This window comes from Papio anubis, chromosome 10, assembly GCF_008728515.1.
Source record: "Papio anubis isolate 15944 chromosome 10, Panubis1.0, whole genome shotgun sequence".
NCBI lineage: Eukaryota > Metazoa > Chordata > Mammalia > Primates > Cercopithecidae > Papio > Papio anubis.
Genome location: NC_044985.1, coordinates 79,841,454 through 79,861,796, shown reverse-complemented (window position 1 = coordinate 79,861,796; position 20,343 = coordinate 79,841,454). Strand labels below are relative to the sequence as shown.

The following is a 20,343-nucleotide window of genomic DNA, read 5'->3' as shown; positions in this document are numbered from 1 at the left end:
TTTCTGAAATCCAATTGCTGAAATAAGTCTTTTCCAATTGGCCCCATGTATAATCTCTTTGGTTATTATAGCTTTGTTAACCCATCGATTTCTACTGAGAGCACTATTTCTCTGACATGCTGCATAAGTTATATTTTACCATAAATATTATTAGCTCATTCCTTCCTTCCAGGAGATGGTTCTTTTTTTTTTTTTCTAAGACAGCGGGCGTGCGCCACCATACCTGGCTGATTTTTATATTTTTAGTAGAGATGGGTTTCACCATGTTGGCCAGGCTGGTCTCGAATTCCTGGCCTCAAGCGATGACCTGGCTCGGCCTCCCAAAGTGCTGGGATTACATGCTTAAGCCACCGCACCTGGACCCAGGAGATTCTAATAGCAATGCATTAATAGAATCAACCGTTTTTGTTTTTCCATGGTATACAATCTTATTCACTAAATCTGATTAATCAAGGACCTATTTATATGGTTATTGTAAATCTTATCAAATGAAATCTTTGGGAGGGGGCAGAAAAATTCTGAGACCCTCAGCTGCCATGTTTGCTCACCCAGCTACTTGGCACTGAGTAAAGAAGCAGCTCTGTGGCTGCCACCTGCCATATGTTCACACACCAGCTGCTAGGAGAGAATATGATGAGACACATTCACTCTTCCTCCTCCAAAAGGTTTGGCACAAATAGCAAAAGGGAAGCAGAAAAGGGCTAATTCATAAGGTCAAAAAACTTTAAAGCTACAAAGAGCCAGTGCATTTCTTTTGTAGATGAGAAACTATTTGCTCAGTACCAAGTTGCTAGTCTTCACCAAACTCTGGGCATGGCCCATGTGTCCCCATGTCCAGTCCAGTTTTGATCACCCTTCCCTTCGATCCTTTTTTTTCCCAAAGGGGACTAAACATCACTGAAATGGTAAACAGTAAGGTGAGATTCCTCCCAAATCCTACAACTACTGAAATGGGAGGAAAAATTTGGATTAAAATAATTTCTACCCACCTTCTGTTCTGGACTACTAACTCAGTACCCATTAACTCTGTCTATTCATTGGTTTGAATCACTAAATCCTTGTTAGCCTTTTCTCTGAATTTAATTTTTTTTTCACTGAAAGGTTTTTGGAATCCACCACCACTGCCCATGAGGTGATTCCTTTGACATTTTCTTAAATTCTACTGAAGTATGGAATAAAAGTAAAATTAAGTTGGTGATTATTTAGGATTTATTTAAGAAACTAAAGGTCACTTTTCCCTTTTTATTAGTAAATCAATGTGAAACTAGTTTGATTTTAAAATATGAATATTATATATAGCTTTTAAGAGAGCTTGCAGTTACGTACTTGTTTGTATGAATTATTTGATTAATGTGTCTCCCCTCTGCCAGAAATCCTGGAAGGGTCTGTTTTCTTTGCCATTATGTCCCCAACCTTAGTATAGTGCTTGGCATAGAGGTATTTGAAAATTATTTCTTATGTGAATGACCGAAAGAGTTAGTATTTCCAGTAACAACTGTTGTATTTTACAGAAATGATATGGTTAAAATAACTCATTTGTTGTTCTTCTCTTTACCAGTTTCACTTAGTGACCACTAAATGAAAACAGAGACCTCTTGGTTTCACTTAGTGTTGTTTGGTTTAACTTTTGACACTCATATGATCATATATACAGTGTTATTCGTTAGTCTTAAAGTTAGAGACAACTTTTGTTTTTGTTTTCGTTTTGTTTTTTGAGAGGGAGTCTTGCTCTGTCGCCCAGGCTGGAGTGCAGTGGTGCAATCTCGCCTTACTGCAAGCTCCGCCTCCTGGGTTCTCGCCATTCTCCTGCCTCAACCTCCCGAGTAGCTGGGACTATAGGCGTCCGCCACCACACCTGGCTAATTTTTTGTATTTTTTAAGTAGGGACGGGGTTTCATCGTGTTAGCCAAGATGGGGATGGTCTCGATCTCCTGACCTCGTGATCCGCCTTCCTCGGCCTCCCAAAGTGCTGGGATTACAGACGTGAGCCACCACACCAGGCCAATTATAGATAACTTTGAAAGAATCCAAGAGGATGATTTATGTCTGGGGACTTTTCCTGTCACATATCTTGGTGGCTTAATATAGAAGAGTCAAAGTAACATGGGCTTTTGTGATTGGTTTGATAGGATATCATGACAATCATATTGTAATTCGGTGGTTCTGGGCTGCAGTGGAGAGATTCAACAATGAACAACGACTAAGGTTGTTACAGGTAAGATGACATTATTTAATCTTTTGAATGTATCGATATGATTATTGTTGGAAGTATGTGTTTTTAATAACTGCTAAGTATTCTCCATAAATACATACCATGGCTATCTGGAAATATGGGATACACCATTTCCAGACTCCTGATAGCACGGTTATGTGACTCCATGGCTATTCAGAACATCCCTAGCCAGGTTAAAGCATTTCATGAGAGTTTGGGGAAGTGTCAAGTCCAGTCCAAGAATCCCAGTAACAACATCTGCCTTCAGGACAGTTTGGTCCCTTCAGCAAGAAGCACCCAGGGTACCCAAAGTACAGGCCAGCATCCCTAGCAGCAGAAAGAAATGATCTTCAATTCTTTAAAAAGGGATGCAGTTAGTTGATTAACAGTCCTTTCTTCTCTTTCATCTAACTTTCCACAAATTTGAGAAAACAGTGACATTCAAGAACATTGGGTAAACTAACGTGTGTGTGTGTGTCTGTGTGTGTGTGTGTGTGTGTGGTGTTTATGGTCATCCAGGACAATTACTGGTTGGTTGCAAGACACAAGGAGGCCTCTGGATGCTCAGGCAGAGCTTTACAAGTACTCTTAGCTCCTTCAGATCTTAGCTCCTTTGGATTAAGGGTCTGGGTCTCAAAATTGCAGGCCCAGACATTCTCTTTTTTAAATTTACCTGACATTGATCAGGGACTGATACTAAGTAGACTCAGGTTAATTGATATGCCCACTTTATTCATCTATAGTAGGAAATGTGCCTGGTTTGAGCTTCTGAGCTGGTCAGCTGCATCAGGTGCTTTATTTTCTACAAACCGTCCACATCTCCTTTCCCTTTATCATGCACAATATTCTCTTTCTTAGTATTCTCTTCTGGCTCTGTGTCAGAATTGTGTTGTGATTATTCCACACCTGTGAAGTTTTGTCTTCAGAACTTTCCTGCCTGCTCTTCCTCAGGAGCTCTGCCCATGAATGATGCGATGCCTTTCCTGGCTGTTGGTCTCTGGCTTCACCTTCTCCTTCTGTTTTCTTGGGTTGACAGTTTGTTACAGGAACATCCAGCATTCCCTACGAAGGATTTGCTTCTCTCCGAGGGAGTAACGGCCCAAGAAGATTCTGTGTGGAGAAATGGGGGAAAATCACTGCTCTTCCCAGGTAAAATATAAAATAACATTTCTTTACTGTCACAATGTTTGGTGGAGACATTCATTTATGTATATATTGATTAATTACTGCTATTATATTACAAGTTTAGGAGACTGGAAGAGCTCCTAGAATGAATTTCTCCCTGATAACCTTTCTAAATGAAAGGAAAAAAGATCTCTCTGGTCACACTTAAAATATATACATCCATATCTTAAAATACAAAACACAACAAAAGCAAAGCATTTGTTAGCATCAGTAAAGCGACGTTGGCTATCATGCTTGTGGCTTATGATTGTGGCTCTAATCTAGGTGTTTCCAGAAGCTTCAGTTTTAACTTTACAACTATTTAGAATCCCTTCAGTAAAAATTACCATTGTAGTTTCTAAAGAATATTAAATAATGTGGATGTGCTCTAGATCTCTTTAGCCTGTCTCATACATGTCTTAATTCCGTACTCTCTGCATTGTATTCTCATTCATAGTAAGATCACATATTTCCTTAGAATAGAAAAAAATGCTTTGCTGCTGCTGCTAATAAAAGCAAAAGACTGATCCTTTTGCAGTTTGTAAGTGTGATAATTGGGTGTTCATGCACATATGTGAGATGTGCCACCCTCAAACCTTATTACAACATCTGCACATTACCCATCTGACATGGGAAAGAAAAGCAAGGACTAGTAAGACAGTATTTGTGAAGACAAAAAGTGTTTGAGATTGAGTGCAGATAACTGGAGCTGGAGCAACGGAAAAGGAGCAGATGAACAAAAGAGGAATGGAAGAAAATTTGTTTTAGAATTCCTTTATCCAATGAGTAGTAATACGGTAGCATTTTTGAGGTAAAAAGGAGCTGAAATTGCCTCTAACTTTACTAATAATACAACTATAGTCTAGAGAGATTAAATGATGTTGGGTACTCCAAGATGTTATCCTAAGTTTAAGTATAGATGACTTTGAGAAACCTGTTTTATTAGTGATATTAGGACAAACCTGTTTTATTAGTGATATTAGGACATACTATTTATATTATAATAAGGTGATGTTAGGTACCCCCAGATGTCATCTGTTTCTTTAAGTACAAGCAACTGAGCAATCTGTTATCAAAGCTTTCTTCTTAGCAATTGAAAGATGCCAGTTCTTAAGAACTGTATTGTCAGCATCAACAGATGAGAAAAGGGGGTGCTGAAAATACAAATGGAGAGAGTGATAAATAATGACGGCTCAAGTGCTTGCCTGAGCCTCCTCGGCTGCCCCACATGCATCACAGTCTGAACAGGCTCTGTATCCAGACACCTAAGTAGTACCTGGCATATTTGATTTCCAAATCTGGGAATTCATTATTTGATTTCATTATTTGAAGAACTAGCTCATTTTATTTATGCTTGGATAATGAGTTTTCTCCCCTTCAACACATAAATCAACAGATTTAGACTATCTGAATAAGACTTTTTACTCTTCTGTGAGAAACTCTTTAAGAATTTACATTGAAGAAGGAAACGGCAGATCAATGGTCACCTTTTTGTTGAAATCTATTTCTGTAAAGCCACTAAAGTATATGGAATAAAGTGTCACAATAAGCAGATATGTCAACTGTTCTTATTTAATCACTGTAATCTTCACCAAACCTGATGGGCAGAGACAAGTAATTTGATATAGACCTGGAGCTTTAGCTTCAGAGAGACCTAGGCTGAGTCCCACCTCTGTTACTTACCTGCAGCGGGATCTTGGTGAAGTTGCATGATCTTTCTGAGCCTCTGTTTCCTCATCTACCTGGTGGATTTGAAATTCTGAGGATTATCTGAAATCATTCATGAAAAATACTTAATACTGTCTCTGGCCATGAGTAAGCAACCAGTCAGTGATAGCTGCCATTGTGATTTCTGTCACCATCATCTGTAATACATATCAGGCAGGATGTTTGCATATTGGAAAGAGGGCAGGGGTAGGAGTTAGCAGACCTAGGTTCTAGTCCCACCTCTGCCACCAGCTAACTCTGAGACCTTAGAGATCACTTCATCTTTGAGCCTTGATTTTCTCATCTGTAACAGGCCAGGAGGAGGTGGTATATTAGGTTGGGTTGAGCGAGAAGTAACACCGAAGGGTTGCTGAAGAATCTTGAGGGTCAGGCTGGATTTGCATTTCTACTTCCCCCTGGAGCCTCAGGAAGTTCATGTGCTAACTCATTGTAAATGGTGGTGTTGTTCATTATTGTTGCATACACACAGTTGGGTAACAGGCACTGTCCTTTCTTCCTGTCTTCACTATGACCTAAGTTTGCTTCTACATTCCTAGTTTTACCCAGATTATAAAACAGCACAAATGAAGATGGTCTTAGGCACGTTGAGCAAGCAGCCTCTTTTCATAACCTCTCTGCAACAAGCCCCATCTTTTGGGGTCTGATGAGAAGAGTTACTTGGCTTTTCTGCTTCAGAGCTGCAGTCACCTTATGTAACCCAGCTAACAGGCATGAGCACAGATCTAAGCCCTGTGACACACTAGTTACATCATCATCATCCTAAGCAAGACCCTAGATCCATCCCTCTAAGGTAGGAGTAACAATGTTCAGAGTATTTTGACAATTGTAAGATAATGTATATGAAAGTCTTAGGAATACTGTGTTTACTTTGTTCTTTTTTTTTTTTTTTTTTTTTGAGACGGAGTCTTGCTCTGTCGCCCAGGCTGGAGGTGCAGTGGCCGGATCCCAGCTCACTGCAAGCTCCACCTCCCGGGTTTACGCCATTCTCCTGCCTCAGCCTCCCGAGTAGCTGGGACTACAGGTGCCCGCCACCTCACCCGGCTAGTTTTTTGTATTTTTTTAGTAGAGACAGTGTTTCACTGTGTTAGCCAGGATGGTCTTGATCTCCTGACCTTGTGATCCACCCGTCTCGGCCTCCCAAAGTGCTGGGATTACAGGCTTGAGCCACTGCGCCCGGCCACTTTGTTCTTTTTAAACTTTTTATCCTGACTCTTTTGTAAGCCACTGTATTACTTTAACTATTAACATTGGCTCCACAAAGAAAAAAAGTACATTTGGAGGGAAAAAATTAAAAGAACTTAATTGCATGACAGTATAGTTACATGAGAAGCAACTTCTTTACTGACAACATTGTCATCACCCTTAATGAAATGTGGGGCATTACTTAGATGTAAAAAAAGATCTGTAAAATTGGTTCTGGCCTAAAGAGATTCTTTTATATTATCAAGTCCTTTTCTCCTACTATCAGAACAGAAACACTGAAGCCACTTTTCTGCTATTTTTGATAGGTGTAAGTTGCACAGCTGAAGAGCTGGTCTGTCTCAAGCTAGTCAGCTCCAGTGTATTTCTTTTTCCTATGAGTGAAATGATGTTTAACATTTAAAATGTGACATTGTACAAAAAAATAACAGATGCTGGTAAGGTTGCAGAGAAAAGGGAATGCTTGTACACTGTTGGTGGGAGTATAAATTAGTTCAACCATTGTGGAAGACAGTGTGGCAATTCCTCAAAGACCTAAAAACAGAAATACCATTCAACCCAGCAATCTCGTTACTGGGTATATGCCCAAGGGAATATAAATCATTCTATTATAAGACACATGCGTGTGTATCTTCATTGCAGCTCTATTCACAATTGCAAAGACACTGAATCAACCAAAATGCCCATCAATGTAGACTGGGTAAAGAAAATATGGTACATATATACCATGGAATACTATGCAGCCATAAAAAAGAATGAGATCATGTTCTTTGCAGCAACATGGATGGAGCTAGAGGTCATTATCCTTAGCAGACTAACACGGGAATAGAAAACCAAATACTACATCTTCTCACAAGCAGGAGCTAAATAATGAGAACACAAGGACACATAGAGAGGAATAACACTCACTGGGGCCTAATGGAGGGTGGAGGGTTGGAGGAGGGAGAGGATCAGGAAAAATAACCAATGAGTACTAGGCTTAATACCTGGGTGACCAAATAATCTGTAAAACAAACCCCCAGTGACACAGTTTACCTGTATAACAAACCTGCACAAGTACCCCAGAACTTAAAATTAAAAAAAAAAAATTACATTGTACACGTGGGAGAAAAATGGCTAGATGTCCTTCTTACTTAAAACATGAATCCTGGCTGGGCACGGTGGCTCACAGCACTTTGGGAGGCACCAAGGTGGACGGATTGCCTGAGGTCAGGAGTCTGAGACCAGCCTGGCTAACATGGTGAAACCCGTCTCTACTAAAACTACAAAAATTACCCGGGCGTGGTGGCATACACCTGTAGTCCCAGCTACTTGGGAGGCAGGAAAATCGCTTGAACTCAGGAGGCAGAGGTTGCAGTGAGCCGAGATGGCGACACTGCACTCCAGCCTGGGCCACAGAGCAAGACTCCATCTCAAAAAGAAAAAAAAAAAAGAATCCCCTGAGAAGTCTGGCATGGGCTTGTGTCAGGCATGGGAGTTTCTGCCCTGGAGGGTTGGAGGGGCTGTAAAGGATGAGGGCAGTCCTGGCAACCGGAGCAACGAGGGAGAGAATCTTAGTCTTTCTAGACAAGGATGATGGAGGGCCTTTCAATTTTCAAGCAGGCAAATGTAAGTCTCCTTCTTTTCTCAGATTTCCTAGTCTCACTTTGTGGTAGCAGTGGATAGTGCTGCTCACAGTGTGAGCCAAGGAGTACATAAAAGTATATGTGGTTGTCTCTGCAGCCAGTACAAGTTGAATCCATGGCTCTTTCTTTCTCTTGTGGTTACAAAGTGACTAGAGACCCAGATGATAAATAAGGATGTAGACAGAAGGGTGTCTCCATGGAGACCTAGAGCCTGAGCACATGACTGCACTTCCTCTGCTTCGCGGTTGGTGGTTAGCTCTGTATTTTGCATTTCTGTGGAAGACTTCATACCCCTGGTGCTCTGATGGACTTTATGAAAAGAGTAAATTCACTTTATGGCAATTGCTCTCAAACAGTCCAAAAAATGGGCTGCTAAGATGCCAGGCTGAAAACTGCAGAGCAGTCCTCTCTCCCATCATGGTATGAGTTTCTGTGTTCATCCCCAGGGTTCTTGCCAAGTTGGGTGATGGGACGGAGGACCTACAGAGCTGCAATCGTCATGGGGGTGTGTTGGTTTTTACCAAAGGGAAAAGCATTTTTGAAAATGGCTGTGTCTGGAGATTATTATGAATGAAATGCTAACTGAAATTAAGAAATAAATTGTAAGAGTTAATTATGAAACAGATGTCTCATGGAGACAGTTAATCTAATGGAATAGAACTTGAAAAGATAAAATTATTTTTTAAAGACATGACAACTTTTTTGTTTTTAAAATTCTGCTTTTTGGTGGAGCGTAGTGGCTCACACCTGAAATCCCAGCACTTTGGGAGGCTAAGGCAGGCAGATCACTTGAGGTCAGGAGTTTGAGACCACCCTGGCCAACATGGTGAAACCCCTGTCTCTACTAAAAAAAAAAAATACAAAAATTAGCCAGGCATGGTGGTGTGCACCTGTAAGCCCAGCTACTCAGGAGGCTGAGGCAGAAGAATCACTTGAACCCAGGAGGTGGAAGTTGCAGTGAGCCAAGATCATGCCACTGCACTCCAGCCTGGGTGATAGAGTAAGACTCTATCTCAAAAAAAAAAAAAAAAAAAAAAAAGCAAAAAAAACCCTGCTTTTAAATTCTAATTTATAGAAAAAAATTTTACAAAAAATTGCTAAGAAATATATGGATATATTAAATATATATTAAAATAACTACATATGTATCAATCCAATATCCACTACTAGCTGGGCGTGGTGGTGCATGCTTGTAGTCCCAGGTACTTGCGAGGCTAAGGCTTGAGCATGGGAGTCTGAGTCAAACCTGGGCAACATAGAGAGATCCCATTTCTGAAGAAAAAAAAAAGTCAACTACTAAGATAAGCTGTGTTAACATGTTAAGAGTATGTGATTTCACTCGTTTCTTCAGATACACACAGACACACACACATTTTAAAACAACATTCTGTTTATCACATAGAACGTCTTTCCATGTCATTAAATATTGCTCTGTAATGTCATCAATAATTCAGTTTTCCCTCCTCCATTATAGGGAGCATTGTCTACTGTCAAAGTGAATTATCAGCCAGTATACAGGAAAGTAACCAAGTCCTGAAATACAATGTCACTTTCCTCAATTAAAAGAAAAGCCATCAGAACAAGAGATGAGCACTAAAAGGACCCTTTGGGGCCATCTCCTTTCTGTATTTGCTTTGAGGTGTCCCTCCTTGGTCTTCCTAATTCCCTACTGCCTGCTGATCAGCTGAGGTGGCTTTTGGTGTGGGAGAGAATTGACAGGAGATTCTCATACAGTGGTCTGCTCTGTAGTTTAACCTCGGGTCCAAGACTCTCTTCAACTCCTTTCTCCTCTGCCCTCTCACTCAGTTCTATATAACTATATTTAAAATTTTCACTTTATTCTGCCACTGAATCTGCATGTACTAACAAAAACATATCAGAGTTAACCCATCACATCACCATATTAAAGGTTCTTATAATGTCATATACCTTTTGGATTGGTCTTTACTTTGGGAGGTGGGTAAATTTCTCAAAAAAACAGATTGTATTTAAAAAAAGGGATTCTTCTGTAATTAATGTAAAAGTCACGCCATTGAAAGAATTTGTGACTTTAATGGAATGAGATAATCATTCCCCTTGCAGTCCATCAGCATTGTTGCTGCTGACAACAGAGGACGGGATAGTCCAAGTCAAATCTACTAAAGGTCCTTGAGAGCTGTTTCACAAGTCAGATTTTAAAGTGTCTATTTGTGAGTGACAGACATTGCAACAGTTAAAGAATGCTTACCACCTTTTCCTTGGCCTCAAGAGCAAAAACCAGTTTGGGCTCATTTCTTTCCACCAGCCTAGTCCACGACACCATCCCCCCTCACCTGGACTGCTGCAGCAGACTGCCGGCTAAATGCCCTGCTTCTCCTACATCCCGCCATTCATTCATTCTGCACTCAACAACCGCTGGGATCTGCAAACATCTCAAGGTCACCTCCCTCCCTTGCCTACACCCTCCGGTAGTTTAGAATAAAATCCAGACTCCTTCCCAAGGACTTCCTCTGGGGACCTGTCTGCCTCCTCCTGCGACCTCAACATGTACCCTCTCCCCCAACCCACGACACACACCAGCCTCCTTCTGGGTATTCCTCAAATATGCCAAACTCAATTATGCTTCAAGGCTCAGGTACTTGCTGCCTCTAACACTTTTCTGCTGGTCCTTCATGTGCCTGGCTCTTTCTTGTCCCCAGGACTCAGGTTAGAAGCGATCTCCTGAGAAAGGTCCACCAGGCTTCTGTCCCTAGTGCACTTGTCACTCACCCCTTACTTCCTTCACTACAGTTAACCCAATTCAGTCATCATGTTCCGTTATTGGTTTACTTGTTGATTATCTGTCTCCTCCTCTGGAATATAATCCTGTGAGAACAGGTACCTTATCTGAATTAATCATGACTTTGCTCCTAGCACTGAGCCCAGTGCTTAGCACATGTTCTCCATAAATATTGTTTTTAGTGAATTTGTAAACTTGAGAGATAACTTTGGACCACTCCAGATAAGAAATTCCAAAATCATAATCCAGACTTTCATATCTCTGTATCCATATCTGAAAAGTTGGGATAGAAATTAACATTTATATTACAAAGTTGTTTTGAAGATTAAATGAGATAACATGTGCAAAGTGCTTAGAATAAGGCCAAAACATCATTCAATACATTTATCCATTATTACTATTCTTCCTAATATGTAGCCTTCAGGGCTGGCCGGATACTTTACAGTCCTTAGGTGTGTGAGAAATGCGCCATATTCACCAGCGTATTTATATTTTGTTTGGACTTACAGGAGTTTTCATTCCTGGAACTGTCCTTAGTGGACTTTATTCTGTTGGGTTTAAATTCTTACATTTGAAATGTATGTACCCTCTTTATCTTTCCCCAGAGGCGTTCACAAGTGAAGAAGGTACCTGCTCAGAATACATAGTTTGAAGAGTTTCTTCTGCTAGTTACCCCAGATACAGGAATTCCCCCTATAGGAACATTCCACTTTGTATTTACAGATCCAAGTGCACCTTAACCAAAGTGACCTAATGAGACTTTGGAATAAGACATTAATTAGTGAGCAGCCTCACCTGCCTGTAGATACTCATCATGCCTTTACTAAGCGCCGAACCTTGTAGGAGATATACATTCACCTTAAGACACAGGGAGAGAAGCAATGGATATTTACATGAACCAACATCATTGGTCCCCAAATGGCATATGACGAATGAGTAGTTGGAGTAGCAAGCACCATAGAATTTCTTTCCATGAATTCACCTTTACCGAACACCTGGTGAAGGTCAGGGCGTTGTGCTGTGCTGCCATAAGTTACACACATATTTGTGCCCTGGTCTTAACAGGAATTTCTGCTCTAAACATCATGACCTAAGAAGGTATTCATGAGGATATTAGATAAATTATGAATATTTTTAAAATCCTAACAAGTTATACCATTAGTTGTGTTAATAAAGCTACCCAGGCTAACAAAACTATAACTGGATTCTTTTAACGGAATTCTATCACTGTTTGATTGGTAACTTTGGATTTCTCATGCTGATTTCAAGCCCTTGAATTCATCATCTGTCCCTCTACCCATATCTTATATTCCCTGCCTTATTTAAAGATAGCTCTGCCAACCCACTTTTCTTCCTTTCATCCATGAAATAACTAGAAAAGGTCTTTGCAAGAACACACCTGGCTTCCTGATGTGACCGTGCCTCCCCATCTGGCCTCAGGTCCAGCCTTGGCTCCTGCCCCTTAGGCGCTTGCCCCTCTCAGGTTTCCTGATGATGCAATGTCATGCTTCCGGGCCATCTGCTGGGAACATCCTTCTCCTTGTTGTTGATTCAGAAAAAAGCCTGCACACCTACAAATCTTTCAAGCCTTGGCACAAATAGCGTCCTCTATGAACCTTCCTTGGCTCTGCTGAGCAGACTTGTAACTCATTGTATTACTGTTTGTAGGCAGGGCCACTAATAGCCCGTCCTTGGGACTAATGAAACAAAGGTATCTCCTAGTCTTCTGGAGAAATGCAGCCCACAGCTAGTGCTCACAGTTTGGCAAGCAGAGCCAAAGGAAGGCTGAATTTCAGTTCCTGCTTGCCCCAGAGCACAGGCTACACACATTTTAGAGGGTCTGTCTGCCTGTATATCCTTGAGGACAGAAATCAGACTTTTCATCCTCATCTCTCAGGGGACAGCTGAATGCCTGGCATGGAGTATGTGCTTAGTAAGTATCCAGTGAGTGAAGAAATAAATGAAATATAATGCAAATTGGAAAATTAAGTACATTCACATACACAGAGAGAAATACATTAATCAACGAACCAATCTGTGGAAATGGAAATGTAACTGGTACTTTTGGCTCACTGGATTTGTCTAATTGACATGTCTATCTGTAGGGAAAAAGAGAGGGTAAGCGTGTGACCTCCTGGTTAACATTTTTGAAGAATCCAGAAAGCACCAAGAGATCTATTAAGTCAGACCAGATGTCTGGAGAATTTTTAAATCTTCTTAATATTGATGCCAGCATGATTTCCCAAAGATGGGTTCAGAACTGCTCTCCTTGAGTGGTTCTGGCTGCATAGATTAAAATGAGGTAAAACCATTATAGCTTTAGTGTGGCTGACTTTGAAAGATTTGAAAAAATGTTCTTTTATTGAGACTGAATAGCTGGATGCACTTTTGCTGCCAACATCAACACAGTCCAGGGCCCTCCTGTTATTTTCTGCTAGAGTTTTCTTAGGACATGGAATGGGGTGGGGGTGGGGGTGTGAAAAGCCTCCGAGGATTATGTGTTGCTTGCCTTTTTTTGTGTTTTTCCTGGTCTTGGCTCATAGAGCAAGTTCATGGTAAACATTGGGCAATTTATTTAACCACACTATTCCTTAATTTCCTTATTAGCAATGCTGTCTTGTTTATAAGACGTTTTGAAATTTTTGCAAGCACACAAAACACTGGTGCAAATAGCCAATGTAGATATCATATTGCTAATCCACTTGATGTCTCTCCAATTGTGGAGACCACCTGCATCAAACTCACTTGGCATGTTTATTAAAATGCATATTCCCCCAGGCCCAACCCAAACCTTCTGAATTAAAATCACAAGGGGTGCAACCAATAATCTCCATTGTAAAACAAGCTCCTGGAGTGATTTTGATACACTGTAAAGTATTCTTTTGAGTATTTGCCTTCTTCTGTTAAGCCTGAGATTGAACTAGAGGGTATAGTCACCTAAAAATCCCCTGGTATTTTTCAGGGTTTTCTGGATTGACCCAATCTCAGCCATTTTCCCTAGAGCTACTGCATATTGTGATTAAATTATTCGTTTAAAAAATATCTGAAGCTTTATTTTGCCAATCCTTATCCTCAAAATGTAGACAATCTGGTAGGATGTTGAGGAATAACAGTTCATAGTCAGAGGTAGGATAAAATTAATACTCAGGCTTCCAAAAGTAAAAGAATAAAGCCAGTGAGCATTAATCTCCCTGCTTTCAGTTTAATGTTGGACTTTCCCTAGGAGACCCAGAACTGAGGTCCTGTTCTTGATTTGGCCACTGACTCAGCTCTGACCTTGGGAAAACCATTTAATCTTTCCACACAGTTTCCCTCCACAATATATGCTTTCTCCATCATCACAAAATATTTTCCAGAGGAACTGTTTAGTTTATTAGAAGGAAAGTTGTGTTATGGTAACCATATATTATGCAACCAGATGTAATTTATGAAGCAGCAATAGCTTTAGATTATGGATTGGTAATCGTGATTATGTCTTATGACTGAAGAGGAACAAAAAAGGTTGTCTAGTCCTTCCCTTTGTGTTGAGAACTGGAAAGAGCATTCAGGCTTGTGGATTTACTGGATAAGCTTCAAGAGTACCTGCAAAGATACTACAGAAATGGCAAAGAGACATTCGAAGTTCCTGTTTGTCTACTCAGAAACCTGGAAGAATGAAAGAACTGCTGCCAACTCTTAACTTTGTTTCACCACCTGCCCTGGATAGATGATACTACTGTATCACACTTAACATCACATTTGCCACCTTTTCTTGAACTGTTTCACCGCCTTGAGACCTGTTAATGGTTCTACTGATGCAAAACAAATTACCACAAATTTAGCAGTGTAAAACAACACACATTTATGATATCACTGTTTTCATGGAGCAGGCATCCAGGCACAGCTGAGCTGGGTCTTCTGCTCGTGGTCTCACAGGCTGAAATCAAGCTGTCAGTGGGGCTGCATTCTCATCCGAAGGACCAACTAGGGTAGAATCTGCTTCCAAGTTCCCTTGGGTCGTTGGCAGCATTCATTCTGTGCAGCTGTAGAATTCGTGGTAGCTTCCTTCTTCAAATTCAACAACAGTGAGAGTCTCTCTTGATTTCCATAAGAAATCCTAAGGCTTTACAAGATGAATGGATTTTGCACCCATTACAATAGCTATTATAAAACAAACAAACAAATGAGAAAAAAAACAAGAAATAAGTGTTGGTGAGGATGTAGAGAAATTGGAACCCTTGTGCACTGTTGATGGAAATGTAAAATGTTGCAGCCACTATGAAAAATGCAGTATGATGTTGCACTTCTGTGTATATCCCCCAAAAAATTGAAAAGAAGGACTTCAACAGATAATTGTACACTGATGTTCATAGGAGCATTATTTACAATAGCCAGATGGTAGGAAAAAAACTCCTTTTCATCGATGGATGGATGGATAAAGAAAATGTGATATATACATACAATGGAATATTATTCAGCCTTAAAAAGGAAGGAAATTCTGACCCATGCTACAACATGAACCTTAAAAATATTATGCTAAGTGAAATAACCCAGTCACAAAAGACAAATATTTTAAGATTCCACTTATATGAAGTACATAGGGCAGTGAAATTCATAGAGATACAAAGTAGAATGGTGGTTTCCAGGGGCTAAGGGGAGAGGAAATGGGAGTTACTATTTAATGGATACAGATTTCAGTTTTGCAAAATGCAGAAGTTCTGGAGATGGATAGTGATGATGGTTGCAAAATAATGTAGGTGTACTAATGCCATGGTACTGTGCACTTAAATATAGTTAAAATGGTGAACGTTCTGTGTATTTTATCGCAGTAAAAATATTGAAAAGTTAATCAGGCAAGAGAGATGAACGCGTAGATCACAAAACAGGAAATGTAAAAAGCAAGACGCATGGGGGAAACATGCTCAACCTTATCGGTAACCAAAGAAATGAAAATTTCAAAATAGTATTGTGGTATCATCTGTTAGTCTAATGGGATAATAAATGTTATTTGTCTAACACACAAAGTTTGGCATATACTTATATTCAAAACATATTCCACTTTTCTGCTTCCTCCTCCCCTACCCCTGGAACAGAGCTAAATCTTTATGTAATATTTTTATTCCAATGTTTCACAGGTGATAGATTATAAACCACTCCTAGGACTCTATTTTAGTATACAAGTTGAGTTTTGACTTTTCTTGAGGCTCCATTTGGGTTCCAGGCTAAGGATATCAATTGCAATTCTAAAATGATTATTGTATCAAAAAAGGGTTTGCCTGCAAAGATTCATTAGATGATTTCCACCAATATACCCCAGAGTTTGTAGTAGTAGGAGTGGGTGAGTCGGTACTATCTCTATACCCTGAAACTGATACAGTTTGAGTATCCCTAGTCAAAAAATTTTAAATCTAAAATGCTCCAAAATCCAAACTTTTTGAGTGCCGACATGAGGCCACAAGTAGAAGATTTCACACCTGACCTCAAGTGACAGGGTGCAGTCAAAAACGCAGTCAAAACTTTGTTTCATGAAGCAAATTATGTAAATGTTGTATAAAATTACCTTCAGTCTGTGTATGCGAGGTGTATATGAAACGTAAATGAATTTCATGTTTAGACTTGGGTCGCATTCCCCCAAAATATCTCATTATATATATGCAAATATTCCAAATTCCAAAGAAATCCAAAATCCAAAGCACTTCTGGTGACAAGTATTTTGGATAAGAAATACTCTATCTATATTCTTACAATCTAACAGATCCCCTTCACATTCCTGTTTTTAATAAGCCATGTGGCCATACACCTGCTTTATTATCCTTTTATTATCTCATCGTTCTCATGGGTCATTACTCTTTGTGGCAATTCACTGAAGGCAATTAGAGTCAAATCTTGTTGATAGGAATGAAATGTAGCTAACAATACAACTATTATTAATTGGTCAAACACTACGAGCCAGTCATTCTGTTAAGCATGTTTCTGTTATTTCACTTAATCCTCACATCCTTCTGAGACAAGTTGTATAACCACCCTTTTAAAGGTGAGAAATAGGGGCTCAGAGTTTTAATAACTCACTCCAAATCACACACTTGTTGGTAGAGCTAGAATCCAAACCCAAGTTATGTCCAACTACAAATCTCTGGTCTTCCCACTACATTACACTGCATCCAGGAATATTAATTATATTTATTTCATAAGGAAAAGGGATTTATTAGAGTATAAGTATAAACATGCGACTTTGTAGAAATAGCCTGTTAATAATTATAGTTCCTAAAATTTCTTATTCATTCAGGAGTATTTTTTTAAGTCAAAGTTATGTAGGTCCCCCAAACAAGCTGTTGTACATTCAGAATAGAATGTTTCCTATTTCATGTCAAAAGTGCAGATTTGCTTCCTGATAAGATGTACTATTTGGAGACTGTCTATTTTTTATTGTGATTCAGATGCAAATAACAGGAAAACATATTTTTTTCCTATCTTGGCAAAAGAAGTATTTCTAAAAAAGAACACTTAATGTAATGATTTAAATTGCTTATTTTGTTATTGTGTATTGGGAGAAAGCAAATTTTAATACAGAATTCAAAGAAGTAACAATGGCCTACTGACTTAGAAAAGTCCAGCCAGGGAATTTCCCAAGACTCTAAGCCATGAGGCGGACCCTCAGAGACACTGACTGCTCTTCCCTCTCCAAGAAAATGAAAAAATGCCTAACTTCAGAGTATTGAAGAGACACCCAGGCACATGCCAACTCAAAATGAACTACTTTGCAAGGCCTTATGTCCATGTATTAGAAAAACAATCTAACATCAAAAGAGAAACTAAAACCAAACTTGTCTTTGTAATCCTTAGACCACTCAATAAATGGTCATTTATATGTAATATAGCTTTTAAATGTTGGTGAAATGTAAATAAAGTATTTTTTTAAATATCCTCTTTTCCTTAGAGAAATTCAGTTCTGAATTTTTAAGGTCAAAATGTTTTCAAAGATTTTTCAAAATGAGTGTGAAAATTGGCAACAAATAAATTTGAATGTGAAAGACAGTCATACACACACAGACACACACACACACACAGACACACCCCACACATTTTCATTTCACTCGACCTGTTCTAAACTATGTGCTGTTTCTTGTGTTTTCAGAGCGCACACATGTTTTAACCGTCTGGATCTGCCCCCCTACCCATCCTTTTCCATGCTTTATGAGAAACTGTTGACAGCAGTTGAAGAAACCAGTACTTTTGGACTTGAGTGACCTGGAAGCAGAATGCCCATCTCTGTGGACAGGCAGTTTGAGAAGCTGCCTTCTAGAAGGATGACTGAACATTGGAAGTTTCAAGAGGATGCTTCCTTTAGGATAATGCTACGTGCTGTTATTTTCCAGGAACAAGTGTTCTGTCACATTTGGGGACTGGAGATGAGTCCTCTTGGAAGGATTTGGGTGAGCTTGATGCCCAGGGAACAACCCAACCGTCTTTCAATCAACAGTTCTTGACTGCCAAACTTTTTCCATTTGTTATGTTCCAAGACAAAGATGAACCCATACATGATCAGCTCCACGGTAATCTTTAGGGACTCAGGAGAATCTTGAAACTTACCCTTGAACGTGGTTCAAGCCAAACTGGCAGCACTTGGCCCAATCTTCAAATTAGTGCAAGTTAAATAATATAATAAAAGTAAATATATTTCCTGAAAGTACATTCATTTAAGCCCTAAGTTATAACAGAATATTCATTTCTCACTTATGAGTGCCTGCATGGTGTGCACCATAGGTTTCCGCTTTCACGGGACATGAGTGAAAATGAAACCAAGTTAATATGAGGTACCTTTACAGATCTGCAATAAGATGGTCTGTGACAATGTATATGCAAGTGGTATGTGTGTAATTATGGCTAAAGACAAACCATTATTCAGTGAATTACTAATGACAGATTTTATGCTTTATAATGCATGAAAACAATTTTAAAATAACTAGCAATTAATCACAGCATATCAGGAAAAAGTACACAGTGAGTTCTGTTTATTTTTTGTAGGTTCATTATGTTTCTGTTCTTTAAGATGTATATAAGAACCTACCTGTCATACTGTATGTATCACTCGTTCCATTTTCATGTTCCATGCATACTCGGGCATCATGCTAATATGTATCCTTTTCAGCACTCTCAAGGAAACAAAAGGGCCTTTTATTTTTATAAAGGTAAAAAAAATCCCCCAAATATTTTGCACTGAATGTACCAAAGGTGAAGGGACATTACAATATGACTAACAGCAACTCCATCACTTGAGAAGTATAATAGAAAATAGCTTCTAAATCAAACTTCCTTCACAGTGCCGTGTCTACCACTACAAGGACTGTGCATCTAAGTAATAATTTTTTAAGATTCACTATATGTGATAGTATGATATGCATTTATTTAAAATGCATTAGACTCTCTTCCATCCATCAAATACTTTACAGGATGGCATTTAATACAGATATTTCGTATTTCCCCCACTGCTTTTTATTTGTACAGCATCATTAAACACTAAGCTCAGTTAAGGAGCCATCAGCAACACTGAAGAGATCAGTAATAAGAATTCCATTTTCCCTCATCAGTGAAGACATCACAAATTGAAACTCAGAACTATATTTCTAAGCCTGCATTTTCACTGATGCATAATTTTCTTATTAATATTAAGAAACAGTTTTTCTATGGCATCTCCAAAACTGCATGACATCACTAGTCTTACTTCTGCTTAATTTTATGAGAAGGTATTCTTCATTTTAATTGCTTTTGAGATTACTCCACATCTTTGTTTATTTCTTGACTAATCAGATTTTCAACAGAGTGAAGTTAAATTGGGGGTCATAAAAGCATTGGATTAACATATGGTTTGCCAGCCTATGGGTTTACAGGCATTGCCCAAACATTTCTTTGAGATCTATATTTATAAGCAGCCATGGAATTCCTATTATGGGATGTTGGCAATCTTACATTTTATAGAGGTCATATGCATAGTTTTCATAGGTGTTTTGTAAGAACTGATTGCTCTCCTGTGAGTTAAGCTATGTTTACTATTGGGACCCTCAAGAGGAATAGCACTTACGTTACACTCCTGCACCAAAGGCACGCACTGCAGTGTGAAGAAATGTTCTGAAAAAGGGTTATAGAAACCTGGAAATAAGAAAGGAAGAGCTCTCTGTATACTATAATTGGAAGAGAAAAAAAGAAAAAATTTTAACTGGAAATGTTAGTTTGTACTTATTGATCATGAATACAAGTATATATTTAATTTTGCAAACTGTTTTCACTTGTTTGTATTCTTTTCATGATAAGGAAAAGTAGTATAACACACTTTTTTTTAAGGTCACATCTTTGATGGTATATAAGATGTTTCAGAGCTGGCATTCTCTAAGCAGCAGATAAAGGTTGCATTTCTTTCAAAAATACATTCAAAGACCATGTTAGCATTCAGTTTGGTTTGAGACATTTAGTTATGATATTTCATATTATTAGGTAAAAGAGATTTGAAATAAAATGTATCTCCTTAATTATTTCTAACAAATCTATTTCTTTATTAAGGCATCCAACTTTTTCCCAAATAATAGTATACTTTAATGTATGTAGACATTCTTAATTAGTATAATCATCTAGTTGATACTGTTCTCAGATTGGGAATTATCAAAGATGTACTTAGCATATCA

General features: G+C 39.0%; 1 protein-coding gene and 1 non-coding gene across 8 annotated transcripts in view; both read left to right on the top strand.

The window, feature by feature from the left end:
* HECW2 (HECT, C2 and WW domain containing E3 ubiquitin protein ligase 2) overlaps window positions 1-19,940 on the top strand; it is a 390,676-nt gene extending 370,736 nt beyond the window's left edge. For all 7 annotated transcript variants that reach the window (XM_017946735.3, XM_017946736.3, XM_021923821.2 and 4 more), the window contains 3 exons: window positions 2,130-2,215; window positions 3,249-3,361; window positions 17,802-19,940. In XM_017946735.3, the coding sequence (XP_017802224.1) occupies window positions 2,130-2,215; window positions 3,249-3,361; window positions 17,802-17,913 (311 nt within the window). In that variant the 3' untranslated portion in view covers window positions 17,914-19,940. The remainder of the gene's footprint in view (window positions 1-2,129; window positions 2,216-3,248; window positions 3,362-17,801) is intronic.
* On the top strand, window positions 3,903-4,006 carry LOC116269322. The gene has a single exon (XR_004176799.1). It is a non-coding gene; the product is annotated as a small nucleolar RNA U13 (small nucleolar RNA).
* Window positions 19,941-20,343: the final 403 nt, after the last annotated feature.